At 51.7% G+C, this 21,092-nt stretch overlaps 1 protein-coding gene across 1 annotated transcript; it reads right to left on the bottom strand.

Moving 5' to 3' along the window:
- Positions 1-13,606: 13,606 nt before the first annotated feature.
- On the bottom strand, positions 13,607-13,960 carry LOC120104777 (alpha/beta-gliadin clone PW8142-like). The gene has a single exon (XM_039116536.1). It carries the CDS (start codon positions 13,958-13,960, stop codon positions 13,607-13,609), a length of 354 nt encoding a protein of 117 aa, XP_038972464.1.
- Between the last annotated feature and the right edge of the window lie 7,132 nt (positions 13,961-21,092).

Genomic DNA, 21,092 nt, shown 5'->3' with positions numbered 1-21,092 from the left:
GCAGTCTGAGGATTTCGGCGGACATCCTTCCTTAATGGCGTCGATTCGCCTTTGGGGCGCGAGCGACCCTTCGGCAGCCAGGCGTCCTCTGGCGTCACCGAGGCGTCACCCACCTTTCCGCCTATTTAACCGGGGGCACTCCTCCGTCCGCCTTTCTCTTTACAGACATCTTCGAGTTTCTCCTTTGCGCTGCCGTCATTGCCGTCGGACTGTTCGCTTGCTCGTCCTTTGACGCTCTCGGAGCCGTTCTTCCTTCTCTTCCGGTGAGTTGCCCCATTCTTCAATTTAAGGCTCTCCATACTTTCTCCTTTTGTATTAGTGTACTCCAGTCGTTCCGGTCCTTTCCCCCTTCTTGACCCCGTCCTGACCGTAGATTCACTGGCCATTAGGGATGGGCGAAGTGAGAGCAGACCGCATTAAGTCGGAGCTGGTCGCCGAAGACCTAGATAGGTTCGTGGCTCGATACCACCTTCCCGAGGCCTGCAATGTTACGCTCCCGGGGCCTGAGGAGAGGATGTCCCATCCTCCTCCAGGGAAGGTTGCCATCAATGAGGGCATTCTTCAGGCCGGGTTCCGCTTTCCCCCCTCGGACTTAGTCGTTCAGGTGCTTCGGGGTTTAAGAGTGGCGCCGACGCAACTGGTGCCGAACTCATGGCGCGCCCTGACGGCCTTTCAGGTTCTCTGCCGCATGCACGAGGTTCCCGCCACCCTGAATGTCTTTTGGGAATGCTACGGCCTGAGCGGCCACCCCCAGGACAAAGGGTGGTGGTGCTTTGCGGCGCGGCGAGGGTGCGGCCTCGTCAACCTGGGAGACGCCGATGAAGTCCCCGATTGGCCTATCGAGGTTGTCGAGGGAGGAATCCGATGGCGTCGCCGTCTTGAAGGGGTTGGTTGCCGAGGGCCGGCTCCCCCCGGTGGCTCGCCTTATTTCCGAGGATACCTTGGTGAACGTCGGTCTGAGCTCGGTCCCCGCTGACCGTGAGCCCGCCACCATTTCTTTTTTAGCTCTTTTCTCCTCTTTCGTCTCGTTCTTTCCTTCAGTTTCTCAACCTCCGACCACCTCGTCCTTTTTGCAGAGATCGACGACGTCATGCGGTCGGACAAGGCAACGGCCGTTGATAGGACGTCCCTACTGGAAGCAGTCCGGAGGAAGAAACGAGCTCCTCCGAGCGGGGCCCCACCGGCGAAGAAGTCCCGCCGGCAGGTGACTCCGACGCCGACAGACGGGTCCGGACCCACCGATCAGGGGGACGCCGCGGGTGCGGACCGGCAGTTGACGCTGTATCAGCCCTCCGATGCCGAGACTACCGTTTCTCCGGAGGCATCACCCGGGCGCGCCCGAGATGGACGGGTCGGACGTGATCGGTCACCAGCCCAGCCTTCGACTCGGTCGGCTCCGGATGATACGAGGAGGGACGCGCCGAGGCCCCGGCCGAGCGGGACCCTGTCAATTCCAGGGGCGGTCCCCGCCCCGAGCATGGTCAGCATGACTCTTCCCCAAGCGATGGGTAAGGGTAAGGCTGCAGAACCACCGTCCGACTCCGGGGAGAAGTCGGGGTCGGCCTTCACTTTCGCCGGCGCCCGAAACCTCATCGAGACGGTGCTGCTGGAGAAGGACCGCAGGCGGGTCCGGGAGATGAGGGTCCCTGACGTTGGGGCTGCCAGCTGCGTCTGTCTCATATCGGTGAGTGTTCTTTTGGTCGCTTTCATCATTTATAGGCTCTGTTGATCCCCGCCTGACGCCCTCGTTTTTCTTATCTCTTAGCTCGCCCAGTACATGATCCGCCTGGAGGAGTGCTACGAGGAACAGGCGAGGCTTCTGGCGAGGGCCGAGAGCCAACTGAAGGCAGTAGAGGAGGGAGGTCAGGCTGCGGCGGGGAGGACGACCAGGGACCTCGAGATGAGGCTCCAGGTGGCCGAAGAGCGGGCACTTGGCTTCGTCACCCTCGAGAAGCAACTGTTGGAGGCTCAGGAGCAACTCAAGGTTGCCTCGGGTCTCGAGGGCGAGATCAAGAAGGCGGAGGAGCGGGCCGAGAAGCAGTCCCGGAAGGCTGCCGACTACCGGGAGAGGTGGGAGAAGGCCCAGCGGTCAGCCGACAACGCCCGCAACCGAACCCGGTCTCTTGAAGCCAAGCTGGGCGAATTGGAGTCGGCCTTAGAGAAGTCCCGCGCGAGCGACCAGGAGTTTCATTCGCGCCTGGAGGAGGCTGAGGCTGCTCGCATTGCTGCCGAGGCGAAGCACAAAGAGGCTCAGGCTGATCTGCTGAGGGTCTCCTCCGAGGCGGACGACCGGATTGTGGCGAAGGTCTTGGAGGCGAAAGCTCAGATTATGGAGCGGGCAGAGGCGGCGCTGGCCGAGAAGAGTGCGGAAATCGGGCGTCAGGCGGTACAGGCTTATCGTCAGTCCGCCGAGTTCACCCGTGATATGTCGGAGGCGGTACAGGCCTATCGTCAGTCTGACGAGTTCGTCCGTGACATGTCGGACGCGGGGTCCGACTCCTTTATCTTAGGCTTCGAGGAAGGCCTGACAAGGGTGTCGGCTAAGTACCCCGAAATTGACCTGAGTGGGATCTCCCTTCTAGACTCCTCTCCGGCGCCATTGCCTGCTGATTCTCCCACCGCCTCCCTACCCCCTGCGGACGTGCCCGGCGTTCCCGACCCGGGGGTTCCTCCAAGCTGACCTTCTGTATTTTTGTTCTTTTCTTTGTGTGTTGGCGTTTTGCCAAGTTGTATGGGTCTCGGCCCTGAAACAATGAAAGTTAATGCAAATAGAGTTTCTTCATTTCACTTTCGTCCTTCTTCTTTTTAACTCTTGGTAGCGTCTCGCTGACTCCCGACTCTTGAAATTCTTCTGGCGCTAGGCCAGGTATCTGAGGGTTAGGCCTCAGGGAATTTTTCCGGCGCTAAGCCAGGCATCCGAGGGTTAGGCCTCAGGAACTTCTTCCGGCGCTAAGCCGGGCATCCGAGGGTTAGGCCTCAGGAAATTCTTCCGGCGCTAGGCCAGGCATCCGAGGGTTAGGCCTCAGAAAATTCTTCCGGCGCTAAGCCAGGCATCCGAGGGTTGGGCTCGTTGGTCGGCCAAGGCTGGCGCAAGCCGAGGCGACCGGTCGGGGCTTCAGGCTAGTTTGCTCCCGGGATGATCATCGGGTTAGCCTGGCATCCGAGGGCCAAGCCTCGGGAGATTCCGCTCGTTGGTCGGCCAAGGCTGGCGCAAGCCGAGGCGACCGGTCGGGGCTTCAGGCTAGTCTGCTCCCGGGATGATCATCGGGTTATCCTGGCATCCGAGGGCCGAGCCTCGGGAGATTCCGCTCGTTGGTCGGCCAAGGCTGGCGCAAGCCGAGGCGACCGGTCGGGGCTTCAGGCTAGTCTGCTCCCGGGATGATCATCGGGTTAGCCTGGCATCTGAGGGTTGTCAGGCCTCAGGAAATTCCGCTCGTTGGTCGGCCAAGGCTGGCGCAAGCCGAGGCGACCGGTCGGGGCTTCAGGCTAGTCTGCTCCCGGGATGATCATCGGGTTAGCCTGGCATCCGAGGGCCGAGCCTCGGAAAATTCCGCTCGTTGGTCGGCCAAGGCTGGCGCAAGCCGAGGCGACCGGTCGGGGCTTCAGGCTAGTCTGCTCCCGGGATGATCATCGGGTTAGCCTGGCATCCGAGGGCCGAGCCTCGGGAAACTCCGCTCGTTGGTCGGCCAAGGCTGGCGCAAGCCGAGGCGACCGGTCGGGGCTTCAGGCTTGTCTGCTCCCGGGATGATCATCGGGTTAGCCTGGCATCCGAGGGCCGAGCCTCGGGAAACTCCGCTCGTTGGTCGGCCAAGGCTGGCGCAAGCCGAGGCGACCGATCGGGGCTTCAGGCTAGTCTGCTCCCGGGATGATCATCGGGTTAGCCTGGCATCCGAGGGCCAAGCCTCGGGAGATTCCGCTCGTTGGTCGGCCAAGGCTGGCGCAAGCCGAGGCGACCGGTCGGGGCTTCAGGCTAGTCTGCTCCCGGGATGATCATCGGGTTATCCTGGCATCCGAGGGCCGAGCCTCGGGAGATTCCGCTCGTTGGTCGGCCAAGGCTGGCGCAAGCCGAGGCGACCGGTCGGGGCTTCAGGCTAGTCTGCTCCCGGGATGATCATCGGGTTAGCCTGGCATCTGAGGGTTGTCAGGCCTCAGGAAATTCCGCTCGTTGGTCGGCCAAGGCTGGCGCAAGCCGAGGCGACCGGTCGGGGCTTCAGGCTAGTCTGCTCCCGGGATGATCATCGGGTTAGCCTGGCATCCGAGGGCCGAGCCTCGGGAAATTCCGCTCGCTGGTCGTGCGCCTGTCGCTTGCCGCCCGACGGAATTTCTCCGTGGCCAGCTGCGATCGTGTTTCTCCTCCTCTCCAAGCGTCGCCTGGGGAACACCAGATGGGCATTAAATGCTAATTGAGGGGTTACCTGGGAAATCGGATTGCCAGTTGCTGCTTGCGAGGAGTGTCAGTTAAGCGGCCGCGATACGCGCGTTCTTCGAGGCGGATGCGGCCTGGGCGCGAGCGGAGATATGTGGACCTAGGGGTACAGGCCACCCGGAGTGTCCTGCACAAAGAATGCGATTAAGGAGAATAACGCTTAGAAAATCGCGGGAAGATACGCCTCGAGAGCCGGATCGGCTCCGGATTCAATGCGCCCGCATTTATTGGAGCCACCCGCATCGGAACGACCGGGGGGCCGCAGTTTGGCTATAAATATTGGTGCAGGTGCGATGGAGCCTGCCAAGCCGGAGCTGTTCAGGTTGCCATGGATCGTAGGCCTCCTCTCCGGCGCATGGTTGAGAGACCCCTACCGAAGGAACGGGAGGCGCGCCCTTCGCGACTTCCGCCAACTAGCCGTTTCATCTGGGATCAACAAGGAGGTTCTCCCCGGCGGAACTCCGCTCTAGGCGTTTCATCCGGGATTACGTCTCCCCTCCTTGAAGTTCAGCCTCCCGATTGAGCTCCGCACCAGACGCTTGATCCGGGACCGCGCCTCCATATGCTCTTCTCCCTTGTATCCCTTCTTTCCCCTAACACTGGGGAGGACCGGAATATCCCTTGGAGGTGGCGTTCCCCTAGAGGCAGCGGGAGCTTCTTCTGCGGCGGCTCCTCGTCTTTTTCGTGAGGCGTGGATGGCGCCTCTGGGTAGGAGCAGTGTGGACTTCTCCTTCGTCCACTTCTTCTTCATCCGCACCGGCTCTTCGTCTTTTTCGTGAGACGTCGATGGCGCCTCCGGTTGGAAGCACCCACTCCCGGTGGGATTGCAGCCGCTTCGGATGGAGGTTTCGGGATCCCAGATCTTCAGCTCCTCGGAGTCTCCACCTCTTCTTTACTTTCTTTACACCCTAATTCCCCTCTGGGAATTCCTTGTAATCACACGAGCACGCCATTGTAACCAGAAATTATTGAAATGAAAAGTGTTATACATTTTTGAACTGTCTTTCTGGCATTGTCGTTCTACTGGTAATACATCCGCAGGTTAGCGGAATTCCAACTTCTTGGAATTTCTCGACCATCTAGGGCCTCCAACTGGTAGGAGCCAGGTCGGTTTACCCAGTGAACCCTATACGGGCCTTCCCAATTTGGCGCTAGCTTCCCACCTTCCGCAGGTTGAGATGCTTTAGCTCGCCTTAGCACCAGATCTCCGATTCTGAAAAGCTTCGGTCGGACCTTGGAGTTGTAATATCGGGCCACCCTCCGCTGATACATCGCCATCCGAACCTGCGCCATTTCCCTCGCTTCTTCCAAGAGATCCAGGTTCCCTCGGAGTTGCTCCGAATTGGCCTCGGGTCGGTGCGCGGCCACCCAAGGTGAGGGGAGTCCGAGCTCCACGGGGACAACGGCTTCCGTGCCATAGGTTAGGCTGAAAGGCGTCTCCCCGGTAGGGGTCCGATGCGTGGTCCGATACGCCCAAAGGACATTCTCGAGTTCTTCGACCCAAGCTTGCCCCGTCCGACCGATTCGCGCTTTGATTCCTTGGAGGATTGTCCGATTTGTGACCTCGGCCTCGCCGTTGGTTTGGGGATGCGACACAGATGTGAACCGATGCTCGATCCCGAACTCCTCGCAGAAGTCACGGAAATGCTTGTTGTCGAACTGTCGACCATTATCCGAGATGAGGACCCGAGGTACCCCAAATCGGACAATGATGTTCTTCTTCACGAACTTCCGGACTTGCGCCTCCGTGATAGTGGCCAGCGGCTCTGCCTCCACCCACTTGGTGAAGTAGTCGATTGCAACAATCAAAAATTTTCGTTGAGCTGAAGCGACGGGGAATGGTCCGAGGATATCCATTCCCCACTGGGCGAAGGGCCAGGGTGCAGTGATTGGTGCCAAGGGGACAGAAGGGACTCTCTGGACGTTGGCGTGGCGCTGGCAGGCGTCGCATTTCCGTACATGATCCTTTGAGTCCTCCAACAAGGTAGGCCAATAATAGCCTTGCCTCATGATCTTGTGCGCCAAGGACCTAGCCCCCAAGTGTGATCCGCAAACGCCTTCGTGGACTTCGCCGAGGACGTAGGCCGCTTCCGAGGGGCGGAGGCACTTTAAGAGGGGGGCGGTGAACGAGGTCCGATACAGCCTCCCTTCATAGAGTACGTAGTGGGCGGACTTCATAACAAGTCGCCGAGCTTGATATTCGTCTTCAGGGAGTATCCCTTCGGCGAGGTAGGCGACAAGCGGGTCCATCCAAGACGGCTCCGGGTCAATCGCCATCACCGCTCCAACCTCGCCGATGCTCGGGGCATCCAGGGTCTCCAGGTAGATCGCCCTCGACAAGTTGTGCGCGTCTGCGCCCACTAAGCGGGACAACCTGTCGGCCCTGGCATTTTCACTTCTTGGGACCTGCTGGATGTCGACACTGCCGAGGTCGGAAATGAGTGCTTGCACCTTTCGGACGTAATTCTGCATGGTCGGGTTCCGGGCCTCGAACTCCCCACGGACCTGCCCGACCACCAGCTGGGAGTCGGTGAAGACCTTCAGGCGCCGGATGCCGAGCTCCTTGGTGAGTTTGAGTCCCGTGACTAGGGCCTCGTACTCCGCCTCGTTGTTGGTCACTGGAAATCCGAACCTCAAGGCGTACTCGGCTATCACTCCATCAGGACTGGTAAGGACCAGCCCGGCCCCTCCACCTTCGGGGTTCGACGACCCATCGATGTGAAGCGTCCAAATCGGGAGGTCGAGGCTGGGTGTTTCCGGCGACCTAGGTTCCGCCTCCTGTACCGTGCACTCAGCGAGGAAATCCGCGAGCGCCTGGGCCTTGATGGCGAATCGGGGCTGGTAGCGGACGTCGAACTCACCATGTTCTACTGCCCACTTCACTAGCCGTCCCGCATTCTCAGGATTGCTGAGGATCTGCCGCAGCGGTTGATCGGTCAAGAGGGTGACAGAATGGGCCTGGAAATAGGGGCGAAGCCTCTTGGTCGCGGTCAGCAGCGCGAAGGCGATCTTTTCAGCCTTCGTATACCGCGTCTCGGCATCCCGTAGGACCCGGCTGATGTAGTACACAGGCTTCTGAAGCTTTGCCTCTTCCCGAACCAGTACCGCACTGACTGCGGTTGGGGAGACCGCCAGATAGAGGTAGAGCATCTCCCCTTCTTGCGGCTTGGACAGCAGGGGAGGAGACGCCAAGTATTCCTTGAGCTGGTCGAATGCTGCTTGACATTCGGCCGTCCAGAGGAAGTCTTTCGGGCGTTTCAACACCTTGAAGAAAGGTTGGCAGCGTTCGGCCGATTTTGCCACAAATCGTCCGAGCGCGGCGACCCTCCCAGCGAGCTCCTGAACCTCCTTCACTTTGGTCGGAGGGGACATATCTTGGATGGCCTTGATTTTGTCCGGGTTGGCTTCGATCCCCCGCTGGTTGACAATGAAACCGAGGAACCTCCCGGCCGAAGCGCCAAAGGCGCACTTCGCTGGGTTCAGCTTCATGCGAAACTTCCGCAAGGTGGCGAAAGTCTCCTCTAGATCCGCGATGTGCTGGTCTGCATGGCGGCTCTTCACCAGCATATCGTCCACGTACACCTCCATGTTCCGGCCGATTTGCTCTTTGAAGATTTTGTTGACGAGGCGCTGGTAAGTGGTGCCAGCATTCTTCAGACCGAAGGGCATTATCTTGTAACAGTACAGCCCCCGGTCTGTTATAAAAGCAGTTTTCTCCTCGTCCTGTGGAGCCATCATTATCTGGTTGTAGCCGGAGAAGGCGTCCATGAAAGACAGCAGCTGATATCCGGAAGTCGCGTCGACCAGTTGATCTATCCGCGGAAGCGGAAAGCTATCCTTGGGGCATGCCTTGTTCAGGTCGGTGTAGTCGACGCACATCCTCCACTTTCCGCTCGCCTTCCGGACAAGTACGACATTTGCCAGCCATTCGGGGTAGCTGACCTCCCTTATGAATCCTGCCTCCAAGAGCTTGTCTACCTCCTGGTCGACCACTCGGATCCGATCCGGGGCACAGTGTCTCTTCTTCTGTTTTACCGGTCGGTGGGTCGGGTCGACGTTGAGGGCGTGAGAAATGACCTCCGGGTCGATCCCAGGTACATCGGCCGCTGACCAGGCAAACACATCGGCATTGGCTAGGAGGAATTCCACCAACCGGGCCCGAGCTCCCAGGTCGAGATTGGCGCCGACCCGGATCGTCCTGTCCGGGCGATCTTCCTTGAGGGGAACTTCGATCACACCCTCGGCCGGCTCCCCGTGCCGCAAGGCCACCTCGTTTCTGGCGTCGAGGGACTCGACACTTAAGGCTTCTACGGGCTTCTTCCCTTTGAGAGTTGCTAGGAAACATTGCCTTGCGGTCGGTTGGTCACCTCGGACCTCTCCAATCCCGGCCGCCGTGGGAAACCGCATGAGCAAGTGGTACGTAGAGACCACCGCGCGAAGGGCGTTCAGTCCGGGTCGTCCGAGGATAGCATTGTAGGCTGAGGGAACACGGACGACCAAGAACCCGAGCCGCACAGTGGCTTCTGCGGGTGCAACGCCCGCAGTCACAGGCAGCTCAACGACACCTTCGGCCGAGATAGCGTCACCAGTGAATCCTATGAGTGGGGTGGATGTTTTGTGCAACAATTGTCTGGACAAGCTCATCTTTTGGAAGGCCTCGTAAAACAAAATATCAGCTGAGCTTCCACTATCCACAAGAACACGCCTTACATCATAGTTTGCCATAGTGAGGGAGATCACCATGGCGTCATCGTGGGGGGTCTGAACCCCCTTTACATCTTCATCACAAAAAGTGATTACATTACCGACCCTCTGCCTCTTTGCGACGGCTGCCCCTGACGCTTCAGTCGAGCCCCCTGCGTTCCTCTCGGGCCGGGGGCAGCCTCCAGTGATAGTGTGGATCACGCCCGCGACGGGTCGATTCTGCTCCCGAGGCTCCTGAGGGGCCGGGTCGGCCTGACGCGGGTCTGCGGGGGGACGTCGGTCGTTCACATATCGACCGAGACGCCCTCGGCGGATGAGAGCCTCGATCTCGTCCCGAAGCTGGAAGCAGTTTTCGGTGTCGTGGCCGTGGTCCCGGTGGTACTCACAGTACGCCCGAGAGGGCCTCCTCCCAGGAATCTTCTTCATCTGTCTCGGGACCGGGAGGTCCTCCCGCCCCTTGATTTCCATGAGGATCTGGGCCCGGGGAGTCAGGAGAGGAGTGTACCGGTTGAAACGTCGGAGCGGGGAACGAGGGCGTAGGGCGCCGTGGTTCCTTGCCGGCGACAGGCTTCTGCGCCGACGTTGAGGCGTCGGGCTCCTCCTCTGGCGTGCCTCTTTTCGCCTTTTCTTCCCGAGCTTTGGAGGGATCTCGGCGGCCTCCTTGCTCCGGTGGGCGGCCGCCTCCTCGGCGTCCGCATACTGGTTCGCCCGGGACAACAGCTCCGGGAAGCTCCGCGGCAGGCGTTTGTCCAGGGAGAAGGTGAGTCTGCCCTTTCGGAAGCCACGCTTCAGGGCTGAAAGAGCCACCTCCTGGCTCAGGTTCCGGACTTCCAGCGTAGCCTTGTTGAAGCGGGTAAGATAATCCCGCAAGCTTTCTCCCTCGTTTTGCCGGACATCAAAGAGGGAGTCGGAGACCAGTCGCCGCCGGCTACTGACGGCGAAATGGGTGATGAAGAGGCGAGTAAACTGGTCGAAGGACTGGATTGAGTTAGCCTCCAAGCCGGCGAACCACGCCCTTGCCGGGCCACGGAGGGTCGCCGGGAAGGCCTTGCAGAGGAGAGGATCTGATGCTCCGTGGAGGAGCATAAGGGTCCTGAAACTCTCGACGTGATCCCGCTGGTCCGCCGCCCCGTCATAGGGCTCGATCGCCGGCATTTTAAACCCCGGCGGATTCGGGGTCCGCAGGATCCTCGAGGCAAGCGCCGGCTGGGAGGAGATCTCCAAGTCGGCGAGGGGATCTTTGGAGTGGCCCTTCAGGACCTGGAGTTGTCGGTGGAGATCGTCCACCCGCCGGTCCAGGGAGCGCGACCGATGGGTGGGAGACAAGGAGCACCGAGAGGGGGACCGACTGGAGCGCGGGTTCCTTGAGGACTGGGGGGTCTGGGAACGCGCCCGGGCCCGCCTCTCGTACCCCGCGCAGCTCCGATGGGAAGGTCCCGGCAGAATGGACCGTGCTCGAGAATCTTCCTCGCGCCGGCGCTCCTCCCCATGGGAGAGGAAGGAGCGCGGGTTGAGGAGGACAGGTGAGCGCTCAGGGAGCAGCGGCTCCTGGGCCCGCTGCGGCGCCCGAGACACCACACTCTGCAGGTTCTGCACTGCCTCCGCGAGGGTGCGAACCTGCTGGGCTAACTGGTCGAACTGAGCGGCTTCGACCATCTGAATGGGAGGTGGAGCGGTGGAGTGTTGCTGAGAATGTGTTGGAGACGCAGCGGCCTCCCGGCCGGAGGCGCGAGAGGCCCCGCGACCGGAGGCATTGGAAGCTCCACGACCACCTCGCCATGCCATTACGATCGCTCTGAGATTCGTCCCTTCCTCTAGCGCCAACTGTTGCTGGTGGTCCAAACCGAGAACGATTGGCACATCGGTGTGAACGGGGTTCCGTTTGAGTTGCCTTGGTTGGTGTTGATTGCGCTCCACCTTCCACCGGGAAACCTGCAAGCAAGCCTCGCACCACCACTGGGGCAGTGGGGGCCCTCCGACGATCAAGTCAGAGGAGATTGGAGGAGAAGGAGAGATAATAGTAGCAAGTAAGAGAATGCTCTGGAAGTTCTCGCTTACCCCCCCTCCTCCCCCCAGCTGCATATATACCAGGCTGGGGGGTCTTTCAGGGGGGTTCGTCATCGTGGGGCACGATGGAGCTGCCACTGACACGGCCGTTACAGGGCGTCGTGGGGCAGCGTTGGGTACGGCCATGACAGGGCATAGTGGAGCTCCGCCTTGTACGGCTGTTACAGGGGATCGTGGAGCAGCGCCAGATACAACCGTTGCAGGGAGTAGTGGAGCAGGAGGCTGCGGCGTGCCTCTGGGGAATAGCCTGTCGTTGTCGAGAGATGTCCGACTCAGGGTCGGGCTGCGGAGCCGAAGATGTCCGACTCGGGGTCGGATTGCTGGATCAAGGGGCTGCCGACTCGGGGTCGGGCTGCGGAGCCGAAGATGTCCGACTCGGGGTCGGATTGCTGGATCAAGGGGCTGCCGTAGTCTTCCTGGGCGCGCGTGCCGGTCACGTGGGGCATGGTGGCTAAGTTCCCCCGTAACACTAGCCATATGGGTCCATGCAGTGTAGATTGGCTGCAGTAAGTTCACTGTAGGAGTAGGGTATGCATCTATAAGGAATCTATCGACCTTGATAGATAAGGAGAGATCCTATGTGATTTATGAGACTGAGTTCGTTAGACATCGGCCGGGGCGAATTGCATAGTGGAGAAAGAGTTTTCCACTCTCGAACTTAAGTCGAATAAATTTTGACATATGACAGACGAAGGGGTTTGACGAGTTATCCATGACCTCCGTCTTGTAGGGATCCATGATAGAAGGACTGTAACACATGACAACTGCACCTAGAGGTTCATCATTCTATTCTGCTGGGTAGCCACTACATGCTGCTAGGTGTCACTGGTGGATGGTGGGACTCATAGGGATTATCTTGATGATCGATAAACCCTAATGAGTTGAGTTGGAATCGTTCCAACCCATTGAAAGGAGTTTTCAATGATACTGAGATGGAGATCTCAATATGTCTCATTACCAGTCAGATTAGAACCTATGAGGTCACACACATTAGAGGTTCTGATTATTATGATTGTCGATTTGTGATTTGGAATCACAATGTCAATTGTCAATAAGATTGATGTACAAAATAACCCACTAAGAGTTAGTGAGTTAAATGGAAGAATTAAATAATTATAATTAGATTATAATTGAGTTTATTGCTAATTAATTGAGTCAAATTATGTTGGATCTGACCCAAAGAAATTTGACACAAATCCTAGTCAAGAGTTGGCTAGATCGAGTCCCAAAAATCCTACCTAAATTCAGCCTTTTTCCTTATATGAAGCCTCCCTCTTAATGCCCTATTTTGAGGAGTCAAAATAGGTACGAGGGGGGCAGCCAAGAGGACAAGGAGGGGCGTGGCCCCCTCTCCTTCTTTGCTGGGAGCCAACGCCTCTTGATTCTTTCCAAGAATCAAGGGGCCCGCCAATAAAGAAAGGCACCAGGAAACCTATTAGGAATAGGTTTCCTGGCGCATAGGGTTTTGAACCCTATAAAAAGGGAGCCCCACGCCCCAAGAAAAATCAGAGCTCTTCTCCCAGGCGTGGGGCAGCAAGGCCATGTTTTTGGGAATTTTTAAATCAGCAAAAAGAGAGAGAAAAGAATCAAAACAATGAAGGGTTTTCTTCTTCCTTTTGAAGGCTGCACAAGGTGGGATCCTTGTGATTTCTTCTTCCTTCTTCTTTGACATCCAAGAGAGGCTTTTGCAAGGAGCTAGCACCCCGATGAAGCCCCATCTCTGATCTTCAGCAACCTCGTGTGGATACTTGTAGAGGCCGGACGTTTGTGCGGCTACAAGGAACCAAACCACGATCATCGGTTGCGGTGTTCTTCTACCCGCACAAAGGTGAAGATGAGATCTTCATTTGAACTTTTATATTTCTGATTTTTTAGTAGTTTAACAATTCATAATTAATTATTAGATCTTAGTTTAGTCCCCATCTTAATTCAAAAGGGTTCTGAATCGTTTTGATTCAGAAAAATTTTGAAATCTACCCGATCCTGTTTCGGCGTATGCGATGCACCGGGCCCGGCATGCGGATTCCGCCGCGAACGTCGCGCCGCTGTGGGGCAATCTAACACTGAGCCCATTTTCAAATTTCCTTGCTCGATCACCATCCTCTGATATCAAAGTCAGAGCATATCGGGACATCTCTTCAAACTTTGCTGCATAGTGAGCAACTGTCATATCACCCTGCTCCAGTCGGTCAAACTCCCTATATTTTTGGAATCGGATACCCTGGGGAAAATACTTCTCATGAAAAACCTTTTTAAATTCTTCCCAAATGAAGGGGGCATCATCCGGACCAAGCTTCCCTTTCTCCATCTCCCACCAATCAGCTGCCTCACCCTGTAACATGAAGGTGGCAAAAAGAACTTTCTCCTCATCAGGGCACTTCAAGGCTTGAAAGACTTTCTCTATCTGTTTCAGCAGCTCTCAGCCTCCATCAGGCCAGCCGTACCTTTAAATGCTGGGGGTGCATATCTCTGAAAATCCAACAGACTGACTCGGTACTCCGGCTGAGCTGTAGTGCCTTGAAACTGCTGTTGTTGTTGCTGCTGTTGTTGATACATTGCTTGCTGCTGCTGCAACTGTTGCTGCAAGAACTGTTGCTGTACTTCTACCATCCTCATCATGTCTTCCCTGGCAGCAGCTTGCTGTTGCACCATCATTTGCATCAACTGTGAAGCACTTATCGTCTCCTCAAGCTGAATACTTGGTCCTTCGGATGTCCCAATCTCCGGTGCTCCCATCTCTGGAGTACTACCAGTAGGGTCCATAGTGTGCTCCTGCTGTGGCACACCCCGAGTCGGCGTGGATGAGGTATCTTCCTGCTGTCCAGAGGGTGCCCAAGCCGTGGAGCCATCCGCAAATCGGGTCGGCCTCCTGGCACGCCCCCGACCACGCCCTCGCGCCATATCAACCTACACATTTTTTTTCCAGCATCAAGATCATCAGATTAAGAAAATTTCGCATCCCTCATATGCTAATCACACCATTTAATATCTTACGTATTTAGTGATTTTCCTCACTCAGGCTTACTCGAGCCTAATCCCTAGGATTCCTAAACCTTAGGATACCTTAACCTTAAGCTCTGATACCACTCTGTCACGCCCCGAACCCATCACCCGGGTCCGGCACACGACCGGCCGCATGAGCCCTAGAGCAATGCCCTAAAGATCATGCAAGGCCTAAGATAAACAACAATTCCAATAATTCCAATAATTCCATAAATGCCAAAATCAAAGATTGATGTAATTCAATCAAATCCAGCTACAATGTACTGATTTATTACATAATTTCAAATGTCCATAAATAAAAGATAAATTGACTTCTAACTATCTAGCAGTCTGACTCCAGATCGAGCTCACTTCTTGTCCCATCCGACAGATTCTACGAATCCAGTGCCTCTGAAAAAAATGGAAGTGTAGTATGAGCTTTTCCAGCCCAGTAAGAATCCCAACAGCCACACACAACAAAATCATAAAATAATCAAGTATCAAAATATATATATCATTTCATCATTTCAAAAGCTCAACAAACAACAAATATATGTAATCAGTACATATACACAAATCCTTTTTCACATTATGTGATCCATTCCCGTATTACTCAAATTCCAAAGTTTTCAAATTTTTCATTTCTGGCGTTGGACTAACCAAGATCATGTCCCAGTCCAAGACTGCACAAATCCCACGCATAAGCTCGTAGCAGCTATCCCACGCGTAAGCCCGTGGAGGCTATCCTACGCATAAGCTCGTAGAGGCTATCCCACGCGTAAGCCCGTGGAGGCTATTCTACGCATAAGCTCGTAGAGGCTATCCCACGCGTAAGCCCGTGGAGGCTATCCCACGCATCAGCTCGTGGCCGCTATCCTACGCATAAGCTCGTAGAGGCTATCTCATGACAAGGTTAGTCCAACCCATATTACATGTCTAGTTTTACATGTTCAATCACATTCCCATCACATCACATATTTTCATAAATTTTCAAAAAATATGTTATTTCTTCCCAAATGAATTTATCTCAATATTTTCATTATAAACAACATGCACGCCTCATAGGTGCCGCATCAACTCATAAACAATAACAACATAATAATGAAAATATGTTGATAAAAATTCATCTCATATGTGTCATATCAACTCACAAGCAATAACAACAAAACCGTAAAATAAATCCAACGATAAATCAATATATGCATAGAAGTGCTCAGATGTAGGGATTCTTACAGAAATTGTAGACTGACTCAAACACAATCCGAATCACACCTACGCGCTGGGGTGCTGAGTCCCCTGATTAAAATCTCCTGGCACCGCCGACTCTTCCTCTACAATATCAATTATAAATCACAACTAAATCATTTAATATTTAAATATTCAAAACTATAATTCACATCTGCTATGGGGTCCATCACCAGGTCCCCAAACATCTCAATCCCTCCAGATCTAGGGCAGTCGGGGTGGCCCGACTCCCACTCCGTACCACCGGCCTGTCGTCGCCAGCCGGGGCCACTGCCATGCCGGCGACGATGGCCGGTCTCGGTGAAAAGACCAAAAGAAAGGAAGAAAATCCTTCATGGTTGGGAGTACATCTCCCTCCTTCTATTTACTTGGGTCCAAGGGTAATAGCCATGGTGGCTGTGCCCTTTTCCTTCCCTAACCCGACAACACCACAGCCTCCACTAGCCATATCATCGCCGGCCAAGAGGAGGGAAGAAGAGATATCTTCTTCTTCTTCTTCCCCCAAGAACCGGCATGCTTTCCTCCCTTCCTCCTCCCCCTTCATCCATGGAAGACCACCCTGAGAGTGGCTCGGCTCCCCCCACCCGACGGCAGCCCCAGTGGCCCCCGACCGCCGCCACTGTCGCTGCCAGTGGCCAGCCGACGCGAGAGGGAGAGAAGGAGGAGGTGAAACCGTGCGGGATGCCCTCGGTCCACCATCCCCATCCCCAATAAAAACCCTAGAAATCCCTCACCATCTCCATAAAACTCGATCGACGCCCAAAACCATGGATCCCGACCAATCTCGGCGGCCGGCGGCGGCAAAAATCCGGAGGAGAGGAGCCGAAACAGGGGTACCCTGTTTCGGATCCTTCTTCGGTGATTCCGTCGGCCATAACCCAGGAAATCCAACTCAAAACCAGGCAAATAAAATGCAAAGGACGCTTACCTCGGTCCGGCGAGGTGCTCCGGCGGCCTTTCCGGCGACGAAATCGGAGGAGAAAGTCCGTGAGCAACCCGGATCTACGCGCACGGCCCGAGTTCTCTTCACCCGTGGGAATCTTCACCGAAGGAGAGTGGCCTTCCGTCACGGCCGGCCGGATCTCGGCGTTCGATCTTCCCTCCGGCGAGTCGCCTCTCCAAGCCGCCGCCGCCGTCCCCCCTCCCTTTACTCTCTTCTTCCACGATCGTGCCCTAGGCACGATCGTGATAAGGGGGATGGGCCCGGTCTTTTCGGGCCGGCCCATCCGCCCCTTTTCCTTTTTTTTTTTTTATTATTTTGGGGGTTTTACATCTATAATGATCTACCGCAAGATCGAAGTAACGATGAATTTGATCTGAAGGTAGAAGTAATAGATAGTATTATATACATAGTTATTATGAGTACGTTCCTTTAAGTTTTGTCCAAAAGGCTGATACAGAAAAAAAGGATCATGGCTAATCTAAGGTGGGCCTTGACCATCCGACCGAGAGCATAGATGGTGTCTATAGACCCAGATGAGGAAAAGGATGAATACTTTTGAGATCACATTGGTCCAGTGCGACAACAATAGGCTTGCATATAATATTTGTACCTAATATATTTGTTCAGAAATAGGTTAAAATCATTACTGGACATGTTAAGAAGAGTATTGGCATTAAAAAATTCACCAGGAGGCTCGGGCTTGTCATGCCATGATTAAGATGAAAGGTGGTGGTTGAGTGAAGCCAAAAACACAAAACAACAAGAAGCAATGGTCCATTAGCTCTTGGAAAAGTATGGGAAAAGGTCAAGATTTTCGAAAGACTATTTTTCTCCCGAATAGATGACTTCTGTTAGGAGATACGGTCAAACCATTGGTTCTAGAGATCACATTAAAGAGGCCATGGTCGATGGTGATTGGAGTTTCTTCAAATTGAAGTTTTAAATTCTGACATCTCATAAAGGAATATTTCCTTAAGACAACACAGGAAGACAGAAGAAATAGATTAAGACATCAAAGATTTAAAGGTGGGACCTAATATGCAAAAGCTCGAAGGCTTTTGCAGGATCTATCGGTTGTAGAAGCCAGAATGCACTAGCTCCTCTCATCTCTCACAAGCGAAGGTATGGAGGAAGGCATGCAAGATCTTAGCTTATCTTGCTATTGAAGTTCAAAAGCTTGGAGAAGACAAAGGAAGCAAGAACTATTATAAGCGGTGATGGAAGATGAATCCCTTGAGTTCTTAAAATGTTTCTGGTGCCGCAGAATATTGAGTCCTAAAGGATTTATTTGATTGCAATTCCTTGGAAAGTGGCCTGTTGTGAAGGGGAAGTAATCCGGTTAAGCCACATACCTATCTTAAAAAGAGAAGATATGGATTTATAGTTACCAGATGTGGGAAGCAACTATCGGGTATACAATTATTATGTTTGAGGGTAATTAATATAAATAAGTAGAATTGTACTATGTAAGGAACCTTTGACAATCAATCCAATCAGTTTATCTTTATCTTTGCCTTAGTTTTTAATCCTACAAGTAGATGTAACTTAGATTACCGAGTATAGTCTAGTGCTACATCCTTACCATAGCCAAGTATTACACCCCTACCATAGCCCAGGGTTATACCCTTCTATTGTAGCCTAACACTACATCCCTATCCAGTTCTATTTCTTTTGAACGGTAGTATGATAATGACAAAAATTTTTGAAGATTAAAGCACTTGGACCCATATTACTCTTTATCCTTCTTTTGACCTATGCTAGCGTAGCATATCTACGCTAGCATCCAGGCTCGCCCAAGCAAGCTTGGTCCAAAATTTGTTGGCTAGCTCAAGGACGGCAACAATAGAATAATAGGATTTGATAGGATAAACTTGTGCTCCCTCAAGCCGGGTTAGATCCAGGTACCTCCTGATTTGATTATGGGATTTGATTATTTTATTTCCAGCATTTTCTTTCCAAGTTGGATCATCATTATTTTCTGATGATGGGATTGGACCCAACCATCTAGATTCACAGCAAAGCTCATCTAGAATTTGGACCCGGGCATATTTAGTTATAGTATCACATGCTGCTCAAATTGAGCTTAATTTTACTTGGTTCTAGACTCAACCACTTGATGCGCGAGCTCATAGCAAATTTTATTCCTGTGTACTGCATGGATCTTTTGCTAGTTTTTCATCTTCCAGCAAGCTTTTGTGGGCTAGTTTAAGTTTGGCTCACTTGGTTAAAAAAACACGCCAATCTAAAAATATAGGTTTAGCTCACTAAAACTCAGTTCGAATTAGCTCGATATACTAATATAATATATATATATATATATATGTGTGCGTATAATTTTAATTATTATTCATATAAATAATATAATATAATTATTTATAACATAAATTATGTAGAATAGAGTATATTATAACTATAAAATAACAATATAATAAAATTAAAATTTTTAAATTATATAAATAGAAGTCTTAAATATTCTTACATTCTTAGTAGTTACTTAAACAAGTTATTCATGAACAGCTAAAACTTGGCTTCAAATTACATATGCCAGCTCAAACTTGGCTCAAATATAGAGCAAGTCAAACTGTATGCTTGACACCCCAAGTTGGAATATCAAGATGAGGGACAGATGGATCGGAATGGGAGAAGTTGTGAGCAGCAAACCCTCGTTAGATAAAAGACCTTTCAATCACCATGCCACACCTCACACTGTGCTGGAGCATCCAAAGTTTTAAACACTACATGATAATGAAAACTCATAAAATTCACCTACCAACCATGTAGCATAACTCACAATGCAAAAACAGGCAGAAAGCAATTTATGTACCAAAAAATATATAAGAAACAACTAGAATACATCACACTAGTTGAGTGATTTTTTGAGTTATTAAAGTATTTTAAATAGAAAAGCCTATGATGTAGGCAAAGGGTAGAGTTTATATCTTCTGTGTGATAGAAGGATTTACCTTCCTTCGTATGAATCTATCATTAGATCATACAATGATCAGCTTTGAGATCTATGCAAGTGGATGAATGGAAGAGTTCGAAGTACTTTGAGATCTAAGCATGATGTGATCTAACAGTCAACATTATGAAAGAAAATTAATTATTCTTTCACACGAAACATACAACCCAAACCTGTAGGCGAAACACTATCAATCCTCTGTTTATTATTAAATCAATTGCATGTCTTATTAGTCTATTGCCTCAATCCAAGGTTCCAATATAGTGTACCAGAAAAAGATTTGGATGAAAAACTATTGACTACTTTGCGCAATATTATCTACAAGATGGAGGCTAATGCCGCATTGGTACTACATGATTAGAGGATGTAAGTTGAATTTAAAGGGAATAATACTTTATCAATTCAAATATGATGCTATAAGTAATGTGTGTTTCACAAACTTAAGCTTTTAGGAAGGGCTTCTGTAGCTTTAGTATTGATAATGCAGTTGTGGCATGTAAACACAATGTGAATCTAGGTGTTTTGGACAGTGACTCTAATTAATCTAATATTTTATTGTAAATAGTATCTATTATGAACTACACCTAATGACATTTGTAGCTAAATGATGGTTCTATTTTGGGTTGTCATAAAAAATCTTAAGGTTAGTAGTCCAAACTCTCTCATAGATTATCTCTTCTTGTGGTTGTGAATGCAAGTGATCAACCTTCTCATTATCATATAACAAATAGAGGAATTGCCAGACACCAAAGGGACTGATTGACTTAGGATACGTGTACTACAATTTATGGTTCATATTGAGGAGGTGGAGCTGAAATATAATGATCCATTTCATAATGACTTTGTATATAGTGATGAGGATCCCATGATTGGTTTGCTTTTAGGCGAATAGGAATAACCATAGCTTGATAAGCCAACATTGTTTTCTGACCAACTAATATGATAGTAGAGGAGGTTGGGGCGAATGCAAAATAATGAGTAGAGCGATAAATGTCACACTTATAACCCGTCAATGCCTAGCAACAAGAGCAACCACATAGATCAAGGGGAGTGAGTCAAGATTGCAAGGCTTTGTGTCTAAAGCCTCCACCTAGAGATATGATAGGAACATGTTAAGAAAAGGTCACCATAGAACCCTGTCCAATTAGGAAGGTGGGACCATCTAAAAAGGTGGCTAGTCGAGCCATCCAATAAAGCCAGTAAGGTAAGGGTAGCCAGGAAAAGAAAGCAGTTTGTCAAAGTAGCAAGAAAGAAAAAGGTAAAAAAGATACACATCCACTAGAGAGGGTTAACGAGATGCCCATTTATTTAGATTATGATAACATTGAGCTTTTGGATGACCAGTTGCCTTGATCATATTGTGATATGAGGAATTATTCTAGTTACAGTGGTCTGAGATTATTCATTGGTGGATCTTATTTCATTTATACTATAAAAGATGCGAACCATGGCACACCACATAAAGCTACAAGGATATGATAGCATACCATACAATATAGCAATCATATAATTAATATTTTAAATATAACATTAATATTATACTATTAATATTCAAATATAATATTAATCATATATTTTAACAATATTACTATATATTATATTGATTCTGATATTGGAATACTAATATTATTAAATACTATTATATATCAATGCCAATAGTATATAAGAATGTTAATAATAGTATTACTAGTTAATTTTACTATTGATATAATGATATTATTTCATTATATTGGAATTCACATTAGTTCTAATATTAAAGTATT

Source organism: Phoenix dactylifera, unplaced genomic scaffold (genome assembly GCF_009389715.1).
Source record: "Phoenix dactylifera cultivar Barhee BC4 unplaced genomic scaffold, palm_55x_up_171113_PBpolish2nd_filt_p 000100F, whole genome shotgun sequence".
In the NCBI taxonomy this organism is placed as follows: domain Eukaryota; kingdom Viridiplantae; phylum Streptophyta; class Magnoliopsida; order Arecales; family Arecaceae; genus Phoenix; species Phoenix dactylifera.
The sequence above is the reverse complement of the archived record's forward strand: the minus strand, read 5'-3'. Positions and strand labels throughout refer to the sequence as shown.